At 35.5% G+C, this 15,622-nt stretch overlaps 1 protein-coding gene across 3 annotated transcripts in view; it reads right to left on the bottom strand.

Annotated features, from left to right (window-relative positions):
• The window catches only part of ITGB8 (integrin subunit beta 8), a 94,190-nt gene that overhangs the window by 23,606 nt on the left and 54,962 nt on the right, over positions 1-15,622 (bottom strand). For all 3 annotated transcript variants that reach the window (XM_024738450.1, XM_024738452.1, XM_024738451.1), the window contains exon 7: positions 4,483-4,578. In XM_024738450.1, coding sequence (XP_024594218.1) covers positions 4,483-4,578 — 96 coding nt within the window. The remainder of the gene's footprint in view (positions 1-4,482; positions 4,579-15,622) is intronic.

The following is a 15,622-nucleotide window of genomic DNA, read 5'->3' as shown; positions in this document are numbered from 1 at the left end:
TTTGATAATGGCCATTCTGACCGGTGTGAGGTGATACCTCATTGTAGTTTTGACTTGCATTCCTCTAATGATTAGTAATGTTGAGCATCCTTTCATGTGTTTGTTGGCAATCTGTATATCTTCTTTGGAGAAATGTCTGTTTAGGCTTTTGGCCCATTTTTGGATTGGCTTGTTTTGTTCTTTTGATATTGAGCTGCATGAGCTGCTTGTATATTTTGGAGATTAATTCTTTGTCATTTGCTTCGTTTGCAAATATTTTCTCCCATTCTGAGGGTTGTCTTTTCGTCTTCTTTCTGGTTTCCTTTGCTATGCAAAACCTTTTAAGTTTCATTAGGTCCCATTTGTTTATTTTTGTTTTTATTTCCTTTTCTCTAGGAGGTGGGTCAAAAAGGATCTTGCTCTGATTTATGTCATAGAGTGTTCTGCCTATGTTTTCCTCTAAGAGTTTTATAGTGTCTGGCCTTACATTTAGGTCTTTAATCCATTTTGAGTTTATTTTTGTGTATGGTGTTAGGGAGTGTTCTAATTTCATTCTTTTACATGTAGCTGTCCAGTTTTCCCAGCACCACTTATTGAAGAGGCTGTCTTTTCTGCACTATGTATTCTTGTCTCCTTTATCAAAGATAAGGTGACCATATGTGCGTGGGTTTATTTCTGGGCTTTCTATCCTGTTCCATTGATCTGTATTTCTCTTTTTGTGACAGTACCACACTGTCTTGATTCCTGTAGCTTTGTAGTAGTGTCTGAAGTAAGGGAGCCTGATTCCTCAAGCTCCGTTTTTCTTTCTCAAGATTGCTTTGGCTATTCGGCTATTCAAGGTCTTTTGTGTTTCCATACAAATTGTGAAATTTTTGTTCTAGTTCTGTGAAAAATGCCATTGGTAGTTTGATAGGGATTGCATTGAATCTGTAGATTGCTTTAGGTAGTATAGTCATTTTCACAATGTTGATTCTTTGAATCCAAGAACATGGTATATCTCTCCATCTGTTTGTATCATCTTTAATTTCTTTCATCAGTGTCTTATAGTTTTCTGCATACAGGTCTTTTGTCTCCTTAGGTAGGTTTAACCCTAAGTATTTTATCTTTTTGTTGCAACGGTAAATGGGAGTATTTCCTTAAATTCTCTTTCGATGTTCCATCATTAGTGGATAAGAATGCAAGAGATTTCTGTGCATTAATTTTGTATCCTGCTACTTTACCAAATTCATTGTTTAGCTCTAGTGGTTTTCTGGTAGCATCTTTAGGATTCTCTATGTATAGTATCATGTCATCTGTAAACAGTAACAGTTTTACTTCTTCTTTTCCAATTTGGATTCCTTTTATTTCTTTTTCTCCTCTGCTTGTTGTGGCTAAAACTTCCAAAACTGTGTTGAATAATAGTGGTGAGAGTGGACAACCTTGTCTTCTTCCTGATCTTAGAGGAAATGGTTTCAGTTTTTCACCATTGAGAACGATGTTGGCTGCGGGTTTGTCGTATATGGCCTTTATTATGTTGAGGTAAGTTCCCTCTATGCCTACTATCTGGAGGGTTTTTATCATAAATCGGTGTTGAATTTTGTAGAAAGATTTTTCTGCATCTATTGAGATGATCATATGGTTTTTCTCCTTCAATTTCTTAATATGGTTTATCACAGTGATTGATTTGCATATTGAAGAATCCTTGCATTCCTGGGAAAACCCTACTTGATCAGGGTGTATGATCCTTTTAAAGTGCTGTTGGATTCTCTTTGCTAATACTTTGTTGAGGATTTTTGCATCTATGTTCATCAGTGATATTCGCCTTTACTTTTCTTTTTTTGTGACATCTTCATCTGGTTTGGTTATCAGGGTGATGGTGACCTTGTAGAATGAGTTTGGGAGTGTTCCTCCCTCTGCTATATTTTGGAAGTTTGAGAAGGATAGATGTTAGCTCTTCTCTAATTGTTTGATACAATTCACCTGTGAAGACATCTGGTCCTGGGCTTTTGTTTGTGGAAGACTTTTAATCACAGTTTCAATTTCAGTGCCTGTGATTGGTCTGTTTATATTTTCTATTTCTTCCTGGTTCAGTCTAAGAAGGTTGTGCTTTTCTAAGAATTTGTCCATTTCTTCCAGGTTGTCCATTTTATTGGCATAGAGTTGCTTGTAGTAATCTCTCATGATCTTTTTTATTTCTGCAGTGTCAGTTGTTACGTCTCCTTTTTCATTTCTAATTCTATTTATTTGAGTCTTCTCCCTTTTTTTTCTTGATGAGTCTGGCTAATGGTTTATCAATTTTATCTTCTCAAAGAACCAGCTTTCATTTCCATTGATCTTTGCTATCATTTCCTTCATGTCTTCTTCATTTATTTCTGATCTGATCTTTATGATTTCTTTCCTTCTGCTTACTTTGGGGTTTTTTTTTTGTTGTTGTTGTTCTTTCTCTCATTGCTTTAGGTGTAAGGTTAGTTGTCTATTTGAAATGTTTCTTGTTTCTTGAGGTAGGATTGTATTGCTATAAACTTCCATCTTAGAACTGATTTTGCGATGCATCCCAAAGGTTTTGGGTCATCGTGTTTTCATTGTCCTTTGTTTCTAGGTATTTTTTGATTTCCTCTTTGATTTCTTCAGTGATCTCTTGGTTATTTAGTAGTGTATTGTTTAGCCTCCATGTGTTTGTATTTTTTACAGACTTTTTCCTTTATTTTATGTCTAGTCTCATAGCATTGTGGTTTCAAAATATACTTGATAGAATTTCAAATTTCTTAAATTTGCCAAGGCTTTATTTGTGAGCCAAGATATGATCTATCCTGGAGAATGTGTGTCTTGGCGTGTTTTTCCTTGGATTTATCCTGTATGGGACTCTCTGTGCTTCCTGGGCTTGACTGACTGTTCCCTTTCCCATATTAGGGAAGTTTTCAACTATAATTTCTTCAGATATTTTCTCCTTCCCTTTCTTTTTCTCTTCTTCTTATGGGGCCCCTATAATTTGAATGTTGATGCATTTAATCTTGTCCCAGAGGTCTCTGAGTCTGTCCTGAATTCTTTTCATTCTTTTTTCTTTACTCTGCTATGTGGTAGTTATTTCCACTATTTTATCTTCCAGGTCACTTATCTGTTCTGCTGCCTCAGTTTTTCTGCTATTGATTCCTTCTAGAGAATTTTTAATTTCATTTATTGTGTTGTTCATCCTTGTTTGTTTGCTTTTTAGTTCTTCTAGGTCCTTGTTAAACATTTCTTGTATTTTCTTCATTGTATTTCCTAGATCTTGGATCATCTTTACTATCATTACTCTGAATTCTTTTTCAGGTAGACTGCCTATTTCCTCTTCATTTGTTTGGTCTGGTGGGTTTTTACGTTGCTCCTTCATGTGCTGTGTGTTTCTCTCTCTTATTTTGCTTAACTTGCTGTGTTTTGGGTCTCCTTTTCGCAGGCTACAGGTTCTTAGTTTCTGTTGTTTTTGGTGTCTGCCCCCAGTGGGTAAGGTTGGTTCAGTGGGTTGTGTAGGCTTCCTGGTGGAGGGGACTAGCGCCTGTTTTCTGGTGGATGAGGCTGGATCTTGTCTTTCTGGCAGGACCGCGTCTGGTTGTGTGTTTTGGGGTTTGTGTGAACTTGTTATGATGTTAGGCATCCTCTCTGTTGAGGGGTAGGTTTGTGTTCCTGCCTTGCTAATTGTTTGGCATGGGGTGTCCAGCAGTGGACCTTGCTTGTCATGAGTGGAGCTGGGTTTTAACTTTGAGATGGGGATCTCTGGGAGAGCTCTCGCCGATTGATATTTCGTGGGGCTGGGAGGTCTCTGGTAGACCAATGTCCTGAATTCAGCTCTCCCATCTCAGAGGCTCAGGCCTTACAGCCGGCCGGAGCCCCAAGACCCTGGCAGCCACATGGCTGGAGAAGATGGGCTATGAATTGGGTGTCAGCCACTGCCCTGTTGTAGCTCTGTCTCAGCTGTCTCCAAAGGTCACCCAGATACATTGGGTTATTCTACCAGCAGAACTTGCACATGCCAGTCTGGGATTTATAGATGTTCTCCTGATACTCTTAATTGAAATACCTTGCATTCATGGTGGTGCGAGATACGCTAATAGTGTTGGTTCTCTTCAGTTCAGAGTCTGTAACAGTCAGCCTTCATGTGACCAAGTCAGGAGTAGCTGGCCAATGGTCCCAGAGTGATAACATGTCAGATTCCAAGAAGGCTTTCTGCAGCACCTGAGCAGTAGTCCCAAGCAGCCACTCCGCTCAGCTGCAGTACTCTGACCGGGGAACTCAGTGGGACCCTCACACAAGGATTTCTGCCGGCCCTGTAGCCTGAGTTGCCCACCCAGGCAAGGAGTTGAGGAGAGCATCTCCTGCCCCATCTCACCAGAGGAATGGACACCTGGGCTATGTTAGTTAATACAGTATTAAATTTAGATTGTACAAAGTATAATAACTCCAGAATCCTTACCTGGGGTTCTAAAAAGTATTCTAATTTTAACTATAGATGCAAACATTTTAATTTTTATATTTTGGGAGTTAACATACCTTATACCAGCGAAACTGTTTTCCTTGAACTGCAAATATGACATTAATGTTGTTGTCTATTAACTTTTCTGAAAGTTGGCCTAACGAGGGATGTTCCTGTAACAGAAAATGAAATAAAGAAGGGAGTGAAATTTAGTAGCTCAATTCCACACACTTCCAAACATCTATTATGAGGAAAACTGTCTGATTAACATAAAAATGTATTTTGTTGGGAAGGATTATCATTTTACTAGAGGCATTTAAATTCTTTTAAAAAATAAGGTCAGGGCTTCCCTGGTGGCGCAGTGGTTGAGAGTCCGCCTGCCGATGCAGGGGACACGGGTTCATGCCCCAGTCCGGGAAGATCCCACATGCTGCGGAGCGGCTGGGCCTGTGAGCCACGGCTGTTGAGCCAGCATGTTCGGAGCCTGTGCTCCGCAATGGGAGAGGCCACAACGGTGAGAGGCCCACATACCACACACAAAAAAATAAAATAAATAAGGTCAACATCAACATTATTAAGGAGATTTTAAAGACAAAGGCTCCATAAAAACCTTAGAAATTCAGAAAAACGAAGAGGGTTGCATTCAACATAGTACAAAGAGTGTTTAGCACTTCTTTAGATTAACATTGGACTCCAAGTAATATAATTGACAGATTATTTAATATTCAGAAACAGAGACCTATTAGTGACAATCACATTCTGAGGTGAAATTCAGTAACAAGTTTTAAAATGCAAATATATGCATGTATATATATACATATTTACATACATATAAAAATTTGATATATAACATGGTATAGAACAAAGTTTGTTTAAAAGAAGAAAACCCTGTATTCAAATCTCGGATTGTCAGTTTATGATAAAAATTGTATTTCAGGTCTATCCTCTATAACATGTGAATGGTATCTGCCTTCCATTATTGCTGGCAAAAGTAGAAAGATAACAATAGTATGTGAATTATTTAGAGCAGTTTCTTGCATATACTCAAAGCTAATAGCAGTTATTATCATTTTTATTTCCAAGAGATTATACAAGGTGTATATTACAGATCTTTCAACTTGTTATCATTATACTTTTTTGTCATTTATGTATACATATATTTATATTACAAATCTGTCTTACATTGATATATAAAACTTATGTAGCTCTAACTGTGACACTCTTTGCAGTGGTGGGAAAGAAAGCAGGGGATGAGTAGAAAGGGAATAAAACTTAGTAAATATGAGAAATCTGACAACTATGGAATTTGCTATATAAAGTTATGTAGTAAGACATAGTACTTGATATTTTTCTTTCTATAAATGCTCTTTTAGATATTAAAGCAATCTCAAATAACAACTCTAGATACCTTTAGAGAAATGATGTCAAACTTCACCTGCAGTTGGGCCCACCTGTTTTTGGTGCCTAGTAGTGTAAGCCAAGGATCATGTGACTGAGCCTAATTAGTATCATCTGATTCAAGTTCAGATTACTCTGTAGTTTTTGTTTCCCCTTTCACCCTCCAATGCTAACTGTGCTTTTCTTAAGGGAAAATTTTGTTTAAACCATCTTGGTTAATATTTCTGGATTTTGGCAACTATATGAACTTAGAAAGAGCTAATTTTACTAGTTTCACTTATAGCCTAAGTTCTTTGACCCACTTATTAAACTTATATATATAAGTTTAATAAGATATAAGACACAGCCTTGTGCTTAAAACTATCATCACTAACATGAGTAACTGGTGTGATTTGAATATCTATGTCCCACTTTCCAGATTCATACATTGAAATCCTAACCTCCAAGGTGATGTAATATTAGGAGGTGGGCCTTTGGGATGTGATTAGGTCTTGAAGGTAGAGCCCTCTTGAATGGGATTAGTGCCCTTATAAAAGAGAGCCAGTGGAGAAAGTTCCCTTGCACCTTCTTCCATATGAGGTTATAACTAGGAAGTGTTGTCTTTGAACCAAAAAGTAGGCTCTCACCAGACCCCGAATCCTCTAGTGCCTTGATCTTGGACTTACCAACCTCAAAAACTGTGAGGAATAAATTTCTGCTGTTTATAAGCCACCGAATTTATGATGTTTTGGTATAGGAGCCCGAATGGACTAAGATAATAATCATAACAAATATCCTTTATTTCTATATAATCTATAATTGCTTTGTAGAAACAAAATTTTCTTGAACTACAATTAAATGTGATATGACTCCAATTTACAAAGGGGTATAAAAAGTATTACCACATGGATTTGCATAAGAAAAATTCTACCCACAGCAATTCTTAAGAATATAATTTGAGAGTAATAGAAGAACAATCCCCAAAATATAAGTTCTATCAGATAAATTTTTATTCCTTGTTCCTAATAATATGCATACTCTTAAAATAGACTTATGACAGTTTGCATAATGCTGGTAAATTAAAGAGAACAACAACAAAAAAGAGAACAAGTAAAAGAAGGTAAGTCTAGCTGTATTGGGAATATTTTTTTAAGGGCAACAACTACTTTTCAAATATTTTTGCTTTGACAAAAAATAATCACAGTTTGCCAAGCATTCCCCCTTCTTAATTTTTAAAACCATTCATATTTTCAGGAAAATTTAATCCATATGTTTTTAACCAGCTTATACTTAACTCACATAAAATCAATATTAAAGAACAGTCCAAAATGTAAGCAGCTTTTGGAGGCTGCTTAATCTCTTTCCCCTTTTCAAAAACAGGAAGTCACATTGACCAAAAGTACACAAAATTTAAATCTAGAAAGTTCTTGTTTGCTCCGAAGATCATTAAGAAGGTCAGTTGGATTTTTAAGCTTAAAAGGACACATTTTTTAAGCCTAGAAAGAAATGTTTTAAAAGAAAATTCCAAGTACCTCGAGGCAGATTGTTAAAACTACAAATATTTAATAGATGTTTAAACAAACCATTGTTGATGGGAGAATTTTGGATTAATGGCCACTGTTGAAACCCCTTCCCCTTTCCTCCATGAAGCATAGTATCTTTTAAGTATTTTATCTTTTATGTCTTGTATTTCACTAGCAGGAACACTCCCTCTCAGCCAGCTGTCCTGTGCTGGTGACGTCACTGCTCCTCAGCTTTAACTCCCCCTCTGTCTAACCCATTACATATTGTTTCTCTGAACTCTGAAAATAATTAATGGAGATAACAAGCATTTCTGGGGCAGAAGGGAGAAGGGAAAGCAATGTGCCAAGGCAGCTGCTAAGTAATTAAGGGCAAAAGGATTCCATTCACATTTTTCTTCTTCACCAACACCTTCACTGTGATTTGTGGGAAATAACTTATAAATGTTAGAAGGGAAGATGAGGTAAGAAAGATTCAATGGAGACAGTTTCGGTTAAAGAGATAACTATGTAGAGATGTATGAATTTTAATAATGTGCCTGTGTAGTGACAAGAAAATAAGTGTTTTAAGATTCTCCATAAAAGTGAGTTTCATTATAAAAAGTTCTTATAAGATAATATAGAATTTGAAACATTGAATATCATAATAAGATACAAAACAAAAAACCAATGTCTTGGTTAAATAAAAGTATTCAGTTATCTGGATTACTTTTTATAGTTCACTTTTTAGAGGACAGAGACAGCATGAAAACAATGTGATAGCACAGATTTATTTAGAGATGAAGATTTTATGTGTTGTCAGTCCGCATCTCTCCCAATGGCCTATTTGTCTATCTATATGGCTGCATAGTCATAATCGCATAGACCCATGTTTCCCATTAGTGGCACTATGGACAGTTTGTGTTGTGGGTGTGAGGCTGTCCTGTGCATTGTAGGGTACTTGGCTACATCCCTGGCCTCTACCTATAAGAGGCCAGTATCTCCCTCCTCCCCTAGTTGTAACAACCAAAATGTCTCTGGACATTGAAATGTTCTCTGGAGGGCAAAATCGTTCTGGTTGAGAGCCATACCAAGAGCAGGGGCTTGGAAGCAGACCACCTGGGCCTTCAACTCTTGGCTCTGCAATTACTAGCCATGTAACACTGGGCATCTGTCTTAACCTTCTATGATACAGTTTCTGTATATGTAAAACGTATAAATACTAGTATCTACCTCTCAGGGTTATGGTGGGAATTAAATGGGTTAACATGTGTAAAGACTTTCATTTACCATTTTCTAATTATTAAGCCCATATTAATGGTAAGTAGAAGCTCATGTCCTGATGTCACACTGCTTGTCATTTACCTAGGCACTACTATGCAGGGCTGTGTGACCACAGACAAGTTCCTGATCCTTTTAGTGCTTCCATTTTCTCATTTATAAAATGGAGGTAATAACAATATCTACACTTCACTGGGAGGCTGGGTGGTGCTCCCTAAGTGTAAAGGGACAAATACCACAGGGCTGCTTAATAAAAGACAGCTTTCAATAAAAGACTGCTTAATAAAAGACATTTGGAGGCCATTACTAAAGGCTAAATGCTGGGCTCTTGGATATGCTTTAACTTGCCTCATTTATTTACCTTTTGCACCTGGCTCCTGAAGTGTTCGAATTTGTGGCTCTTGCCAAACATGGTATCAGTTGCATTCTTGATATCCTTGCTACTGAATGAGGGGCATGGAATAACCATTTTTGTAAGCTTTTCAATAAGAATGGTAGTAAGTTTTCTGCTTAAATATGACTTAACCAAACATATAATTTATTTGGAACAGTTTATTTCATAAGTATTTTCATCAATTTTTGTTTTTATTGAGTCACTTTGGAAAATCAGTATTTTTTCTCATTTTCAGGGGCACTATAAAAGCAACATGAGACTACTCTGAGCCTAGCTCAGGTGATTCTGTGTGAAACTTTTGCTTTCAATTTTAAAGAAGAAAAAATAAATATTGTTTGCAGAAATAATTTCCTGGGTAATTTTCTGCAAGCATGACAAGCATTAAAATTAGGTCTATTCTAAAGTTATTATTAAAGTCATTATTGTTCACATGCCCCCCCCATCCCTCTCCCCACTGGTAACCACTAGCTTGTTCTCTGTATCTGTGAGTCTGTTTCTGTTTTGTTATATCCATTCATTTGTTTTATTTTTTATATTCCACATATAAGTGAAAATATGCAGTATTTGTATTTCTCTGTCTGAGTCATTTTACTAAGCATAATACCCTCTATATCCATCCATGTTGTTGCGTATGGCAAAATTTCATTCTTTATTATGGATGAGTAATATTCCATTGTATATATATACCACAAACTTCTTTATCTGTTCAGTTGTTGATGGACACTTATGTTGCTTCCATATCTTGGCTGTTTTACATATTGCTCCTATGAACATTGGTGTACATAGATCTTTTTGAATTAATGTTTTCATTTTCTTCAGATATATATATACCCAGGAGTGGAATTGCTGGATCATATGTTAGTTCTATTTTTAATTTTTTGAGTAGCCTCCATACTGTTTTCCAAGTTGGAGGGTTCCCTTTTCTGTACATTCCTCACTGACATTTATTGTTTGTAGTCTTTTTGATGATGGTCATTCTGACTGGTGTGAGGTGATATCTCATTGTGGTTTTGATTTGCATTTCCCTGATGATTAGTGATGTTGAACATCTTTTCACATGCCTGTTGGCCATCTGTATGTCTTCTTTGGAAGAATGCCTATTCAGGTCTTCTGCCCATTTTTTTAATCAGGGTGTTTTTGATATTGAGTTGTATTAGCTGTTGATATATTTGGATATTGCCCCCTTATTGGACATATCATTTGCAAATATCTTCTCATGTTCAGTAGGTTGCATTTTCATTTTTTTGATGGTTTCCTTTGCTGTGTAAAAGCTTTTAAGTTTGATTAGGCCCCATTTGTTTATTTTTGCTTTTGTTTCCCTTGCCTGAAGAGACAGGTCCAAAAACATAGTGCTAAGATCTTCGTCAAAGACCATACTCCCTATGTTTTCTTCTAGGACTTTTGTGGTTTCTGGTCTTACATTTAGGTCTTTAATCCATTTTCAGTTTATTTTTGTATATGGTGTGGAAAAAAATGTTCTAATTTTATTCCTTTGAATGTAGCTGTCCAGTTTTCCCAGCACCACTTGTTGAAGACTGTCTTTTCCCCACTGTATATTCTTGCCTCCGTTGTCATAGATTAATTGACCATATGTGCATGGGCTTATTTCTGGGCTCTCTATTCTGTTCAGCTGATCTGTATGGCTCTTGTTGTGCCAATACCATACTGTTTTGATTATTGTAGCTTTGTAGTATAGTCTGAAGTCAGGAAGCATGATACCTCCAGCTTTCTTCTTTTTTCTCAAGATTTCTTTGGCAATTTGGGGGTCTCCCATGGTTACATATAAATTTTAGGATAATTTGTTCTAGTTCTGTGAAAAATGTTATTGGTAATTTGATAGGGATTGCATTAAATCTGTAGATGCTTTGGGTAAAATGGCCATTTAAACAATATTAATTCTTCCAATCCAAGAGCATGGGATGTCTTTCCATTTCTTTTTATCATTTTCAGTTTCCTTCATCAGTGCTTTATAGTTTTCAGAGTATAGGTCTTTCACCTCCTTGGTTAAGTTTATTCCTAGGTATTTTATTCTTTTTGATGTGATTTTAAATGGAATTGTTTTCTTACCTTCTCTTCCTGAGAAAATACATAATACTAATACATTATTAGTGTATAGAAAAGCAATAGATTTTTGTATATTAATCTTGTATCCTGCAACTTTACTGAATTAATTTATTAGTGCTAATAGCTTTTTGATGAAGACTTTAGGGTTTTCTATATACAGTATCATGTCATCTGCATATAGTGATAGAATCATCTATATTCATCAGAGATATTGGCCTGTAATTTTCTTTTTTTTTTTACTGTCTTTCTCTGGTTTTGGTGTCAGGGTAATGGTGGCTTCATAGAATGAGTTTGAAAATGTTTCCTCCTCTTCAATTTCTTGAAATAGTTTAAGAAAGATAGGTATTAACTCTTCTTTATATGTTTGTTAGCGTTCCCCTGTGAAGCCCTTTGGTCCTGGACTTTTGTTTGGGAGGTTTTGATTACTGATTCAATTTCAACACTAGTTATCAGTCTATTCAAATTATCTATTTCTTCCTGATTCAGTCTTGGAATATTGTATGTTTCTAGGAATTTATCCATTTCTTCTAGGTTGTCCAATTTGTTGACATTAACTGTTCATAGTATTCTCTTATTATTGTATTTCTGTGATAACAGCAGTAGCTTCTCTTTCATTTCTTATCTTGTGTATTTGGGTACTCTCTTTTTTTTTTCTGAATGAACCTGGTTAAAGACTTATCAATTTTGTTTATCTTTTCAAAAAATAAGTTCTTGGTTTCATTGATCTTTTCTGTTGTTTTTTTGGGGGGTAGTGTCTTTAATTTATTTATTTCTGCTTTGATCTTTATTATATCCTTCTTTCTGCTGACTTTAGACTTTGCTCTTCTTTTTCTAATTCCTTTAGTTGATAAGTTAGGCTGTTTATTTGAGATTTTTCTTATTTCTTCAGTTAGGCCTGTATCACTATTAACTTCCCTCTTAGAACTGCTTTTGGTGCACCCCATATATTTTTGAGTGTTGTGTTCCCATTTTTCATTTGCCTTGTCTCAAGATATTTTCTGATTTCCTCATTGGTTTCTTCATTGACCCCTGTTTTTTTAGTAGCATGTTGTTTAGTCTCCATGTGTTTGTTCTTTTCCTGTTTTTCTTTCTATAAATGATCTATAGTTTCATGCCATTGTGGTCAGAAAAGATGCTTGATATAATGTCTATTTTCTTAAATTTGTTGAGACTTGTTTTGACAAGCATGTGATCTGTCCTGGAGAATGCTCCATGTACACTTGAAAAGAATGTGCGTTCTGCTGTTTTGGATGGAATGTCCTGTAGATATCTATTAAGTCCATCTGGCCTAATGATTCATTTAAGGCCACTGTTCCCTTATTTATTTTCTGTCTGGATGATCTCCCCATTGATGTCATTGGGATGTTAAAGTGCCCTACTATTATTGTATTACTGTCCATTTCTCCCTTTATTTCTGTTAATATTTTATATATGTATTCCTGTTTTGGACACATATATGTTAATGAGTGTAATCTCTTCTTGTATTGATCCCTTTATCATAATATAGTATATAATTCCCTCTTTGTCTTTTGTTATAGACTTTGTTTTAAAGTCTATTTTGTCTGATAAGGTTCTGCTGCTTCAGCTTTCTTTTGTTTCCATTTGCATTGAATATCAACCCCTTACTTTCAGTCCGTGTATCTTTAGCTCTCAAGTGAGTGTCTTATAAACAGCATATAGATGGGTTATTTTTTATCCAATCAGCCGCGCTGTGTCCTTTGATTGGAGCATTTAGTCCATTGACATTTAAAGTGATTATTGGTAGGTATGTGCTTATTGCCATTTTGTTACTTTTTTCTGGTTGTTTCTCTGTTTTGTCTTCTTGTTTTAGTCTATCCCCTTGTGGTTTGATGATTTTCTTTAGTTGTATGCTTGTGTTCATGTCTTTTTAGTTTTAGTCTCTTTTTAGTTTAGTGATGTGCTTTAGCTCATCTCTTTTCTTTTTAGTTTTTGTATGCCTATTGCAGGTTTTTGATTTGTGGTTATCATGAAGTTCATATATTTTGACCTTTAACTATATCTACTTGTTTTAAACTGATAGTCATTTAAGTTCAAGGACATTCTAAAAGAGCTACATTTTTTACTATCCCCTCCACCTTTTGTTTTTGATATCATATTTTATATCTTCATATCAATCCCTTAACTATTTATTGTAGTTTTAGTTGCTTCTACAATTTTTGTCCTTTAACCTTTGTAGTAGCTTATTTAGGTAGTTGAACCCCTGTCTTTACTATATATCTGCCTTTACCAGTGGCATTTTCCCCTTCCTATAATTTATTTCTTTGTTACAGCCTTTTCTTTTTCAGTTAAAGGATGCCCTTTAATGTTTCTTGTAAGTTTGGTTTAGTGTTGATTAACTCTGTTAGTTTTTGCTTGTCTGAGATGCTCTTTCTCTCTCCTTCAATTCTGAATGATGACTTGCTGTATAGAGTATCCTAGGTTGTAGGGGTTTTTTTCCTTTCAACACTTTAAGTATATCATGTCACTCCCTTCTGGCCTGCAAAGTCTGCTGTAAGACCAGCTGATAGCCTTATGGGTGTTCCCTTGTATGTGATTCTTTATTTTTCTCTTGCTGAAGTTCTCTCTTTACCTTTAACTAAAAGTTGTAACAATATTTTTTTAAAAACCAGCTGCATATGGACTTAAAACTTTCTGGGTGCATTTAGCCTGAGTGATATTCCCTTTACTTTCCTGATGGTGCATGTTCATAAAACCCAAAGGTGCTAACACGCTAAACTGATCTTATCTTTTTAATTAATTTAAAAAGTTTTTCTTATGCAGTGTTAAGCAGAGAAAAACAAAGTAAGAATCAGGAAATAAGGTGAAAATTTTTATTATATGCTTTAGTTTTGACATATTAGAATTTTAATGTTATTATTCTTATAATTATGTATCAGTAATTTCCATGAGACTAAATAAGTAAAGGAATTCTGAGGAGTTAAATGATAGGAGGGGTGAAGAATCACTGACCATAATATGATGGGGCACAAAAAAATGCTCAGAGAAAGAAACACCATACCTGAGCTACTAATATAATTAGAAGTGTGGTAGGATCTTGCTTATTTGCATCTCTCCATCAGGACTGAGAGTCACAGCAATATTTGAAAGTCCCATTAATAATGGTTCATTGCATGACCTGTGTGCCTCTTCCAAATATTTGCTCTTTGGGCCCCTTTCATTGTTACTGGAGACTCTGGTGTTATTCTTGGCCAAGGATGGGGTGAATGGTTGTGAGGAGGGCTTTGCATGAAGTTGGGAATCACCCTGGAGGAGCTGGGTAGGGAGACAAAGTGAAATTCTAGGACCTCAGTATTAACCTGTCTTCTACACCATTAACAATTTTTATACTAACCTCTACCATTTTAGAAACAAATCCTTATTTTAAGCTGGCATTATTACTGGTAAATTATAAAACTACATTACTACTCAAGTTTTTCATACTGGCAACTGGAGAAAAAGCAGTGGAAAAGGTAATTTATTTAATACTATAATATTATTTGCCAATGGCCATATATAAAATGTAACAATGCTTAAACTGTTTAAAATTTTATCATGTTATGTAATTTAAGTAAGCCAGATTATCTGCTTTATCTCTTCTATAAGTAAGACTGTAACTAGAAGGTTAGAGCAGAAACTACAGCAAGAACTTCACTGCTCTATTTATTCTAGTTTTCCCTTGAGACACTGTGGCAAAGTGGTTAAGAATATAGATTTTAATAAAAGATTGAACTGGATTGAGCCCTACCTCTGCCACTTATTAACTTCTTAGCTGTCTGTCCACAGTCAACATTCTTAGTTTCTTCTCCCCTCAGTTTTTCTGTTTATAAAAGAAAGATAACTATGACTACTGTACCAAGTTGTTGTAAAGATAAATTTCATACTGTATACACTGTACTGTATGCAGTATACTGATATTGTATGTACATATGTGGTTTCAGTTAATAAAAACTGAAAACAGGGTAGATGTTATAATTCTGGAATTCACGTTGACCCTCATGAAACAGCTAGGTGAATAAGCAGTAGAACTCTGGATCATGTAATTTAGACATGTAAAAGGTCTTTTATCATTTCCTTTTATAAATGAAAGGACCAGAGTCTTGGCCCAAGAAGCTCAGGTACTATTCAACATTACTGGTATTGGCTGCTAGACATAAAGCCAAGAAGCAAAGTGTTTGATTGCTTGTCTAAATAATACCTTTTAAAATTCCTCTATAATGGCTGAATAGGAGAGAATGGAGGTCATTTTAAAATAAGCAGGTACATATGCTTATTAGGCTCAGGGTAGCTTTGGATGTAGGAGGTTTCAGAGCAGTCATACACCTTGTGTATATAAACACATAGTCAAGGGATCAATCAAAATGCTTCAACTTCTTTTGTTTTAGGGCAGTGTCCCTGGAAATGAAGGGAATGAACTTCTTAGGAAGAAGATCTCTTAAAACACAGACATGGGATAACTGAGATAAAAATATTCTTCTAAGCTATTAATAAACACACTACTCCTTGGTTTATTCAATACATATCAGTGACATGTGGAAGGTTCATTGTTTTAAGTAGGTAAAACAATTTTCAAGAAAGCAAATAAAGTTCATGATAGTTTGTCCA

This window comes from Neophocaena asiaeorientalis, unplaced genomic scaffold (assembly GCF_003031525.2).
Source record: "Neophocaena asiaeorientalis asiaeorientalis breed wild unplaced genomic scaffold, Neophocaena_asiaeorientalis_V1.1 scaffold89, whole genome shotgun sequence".
In the NCBI taxonomy this organism is placed as follows: Eukaryota; Metazoa; Chordata; class Mammalia; order Artiodactyla; family Phocoenidae; genus Neophocaena; species Neophocaena asiaeorientalis.
This window is presented reverse-complemented; position numbering and strand designations above follow the sequence as displayed.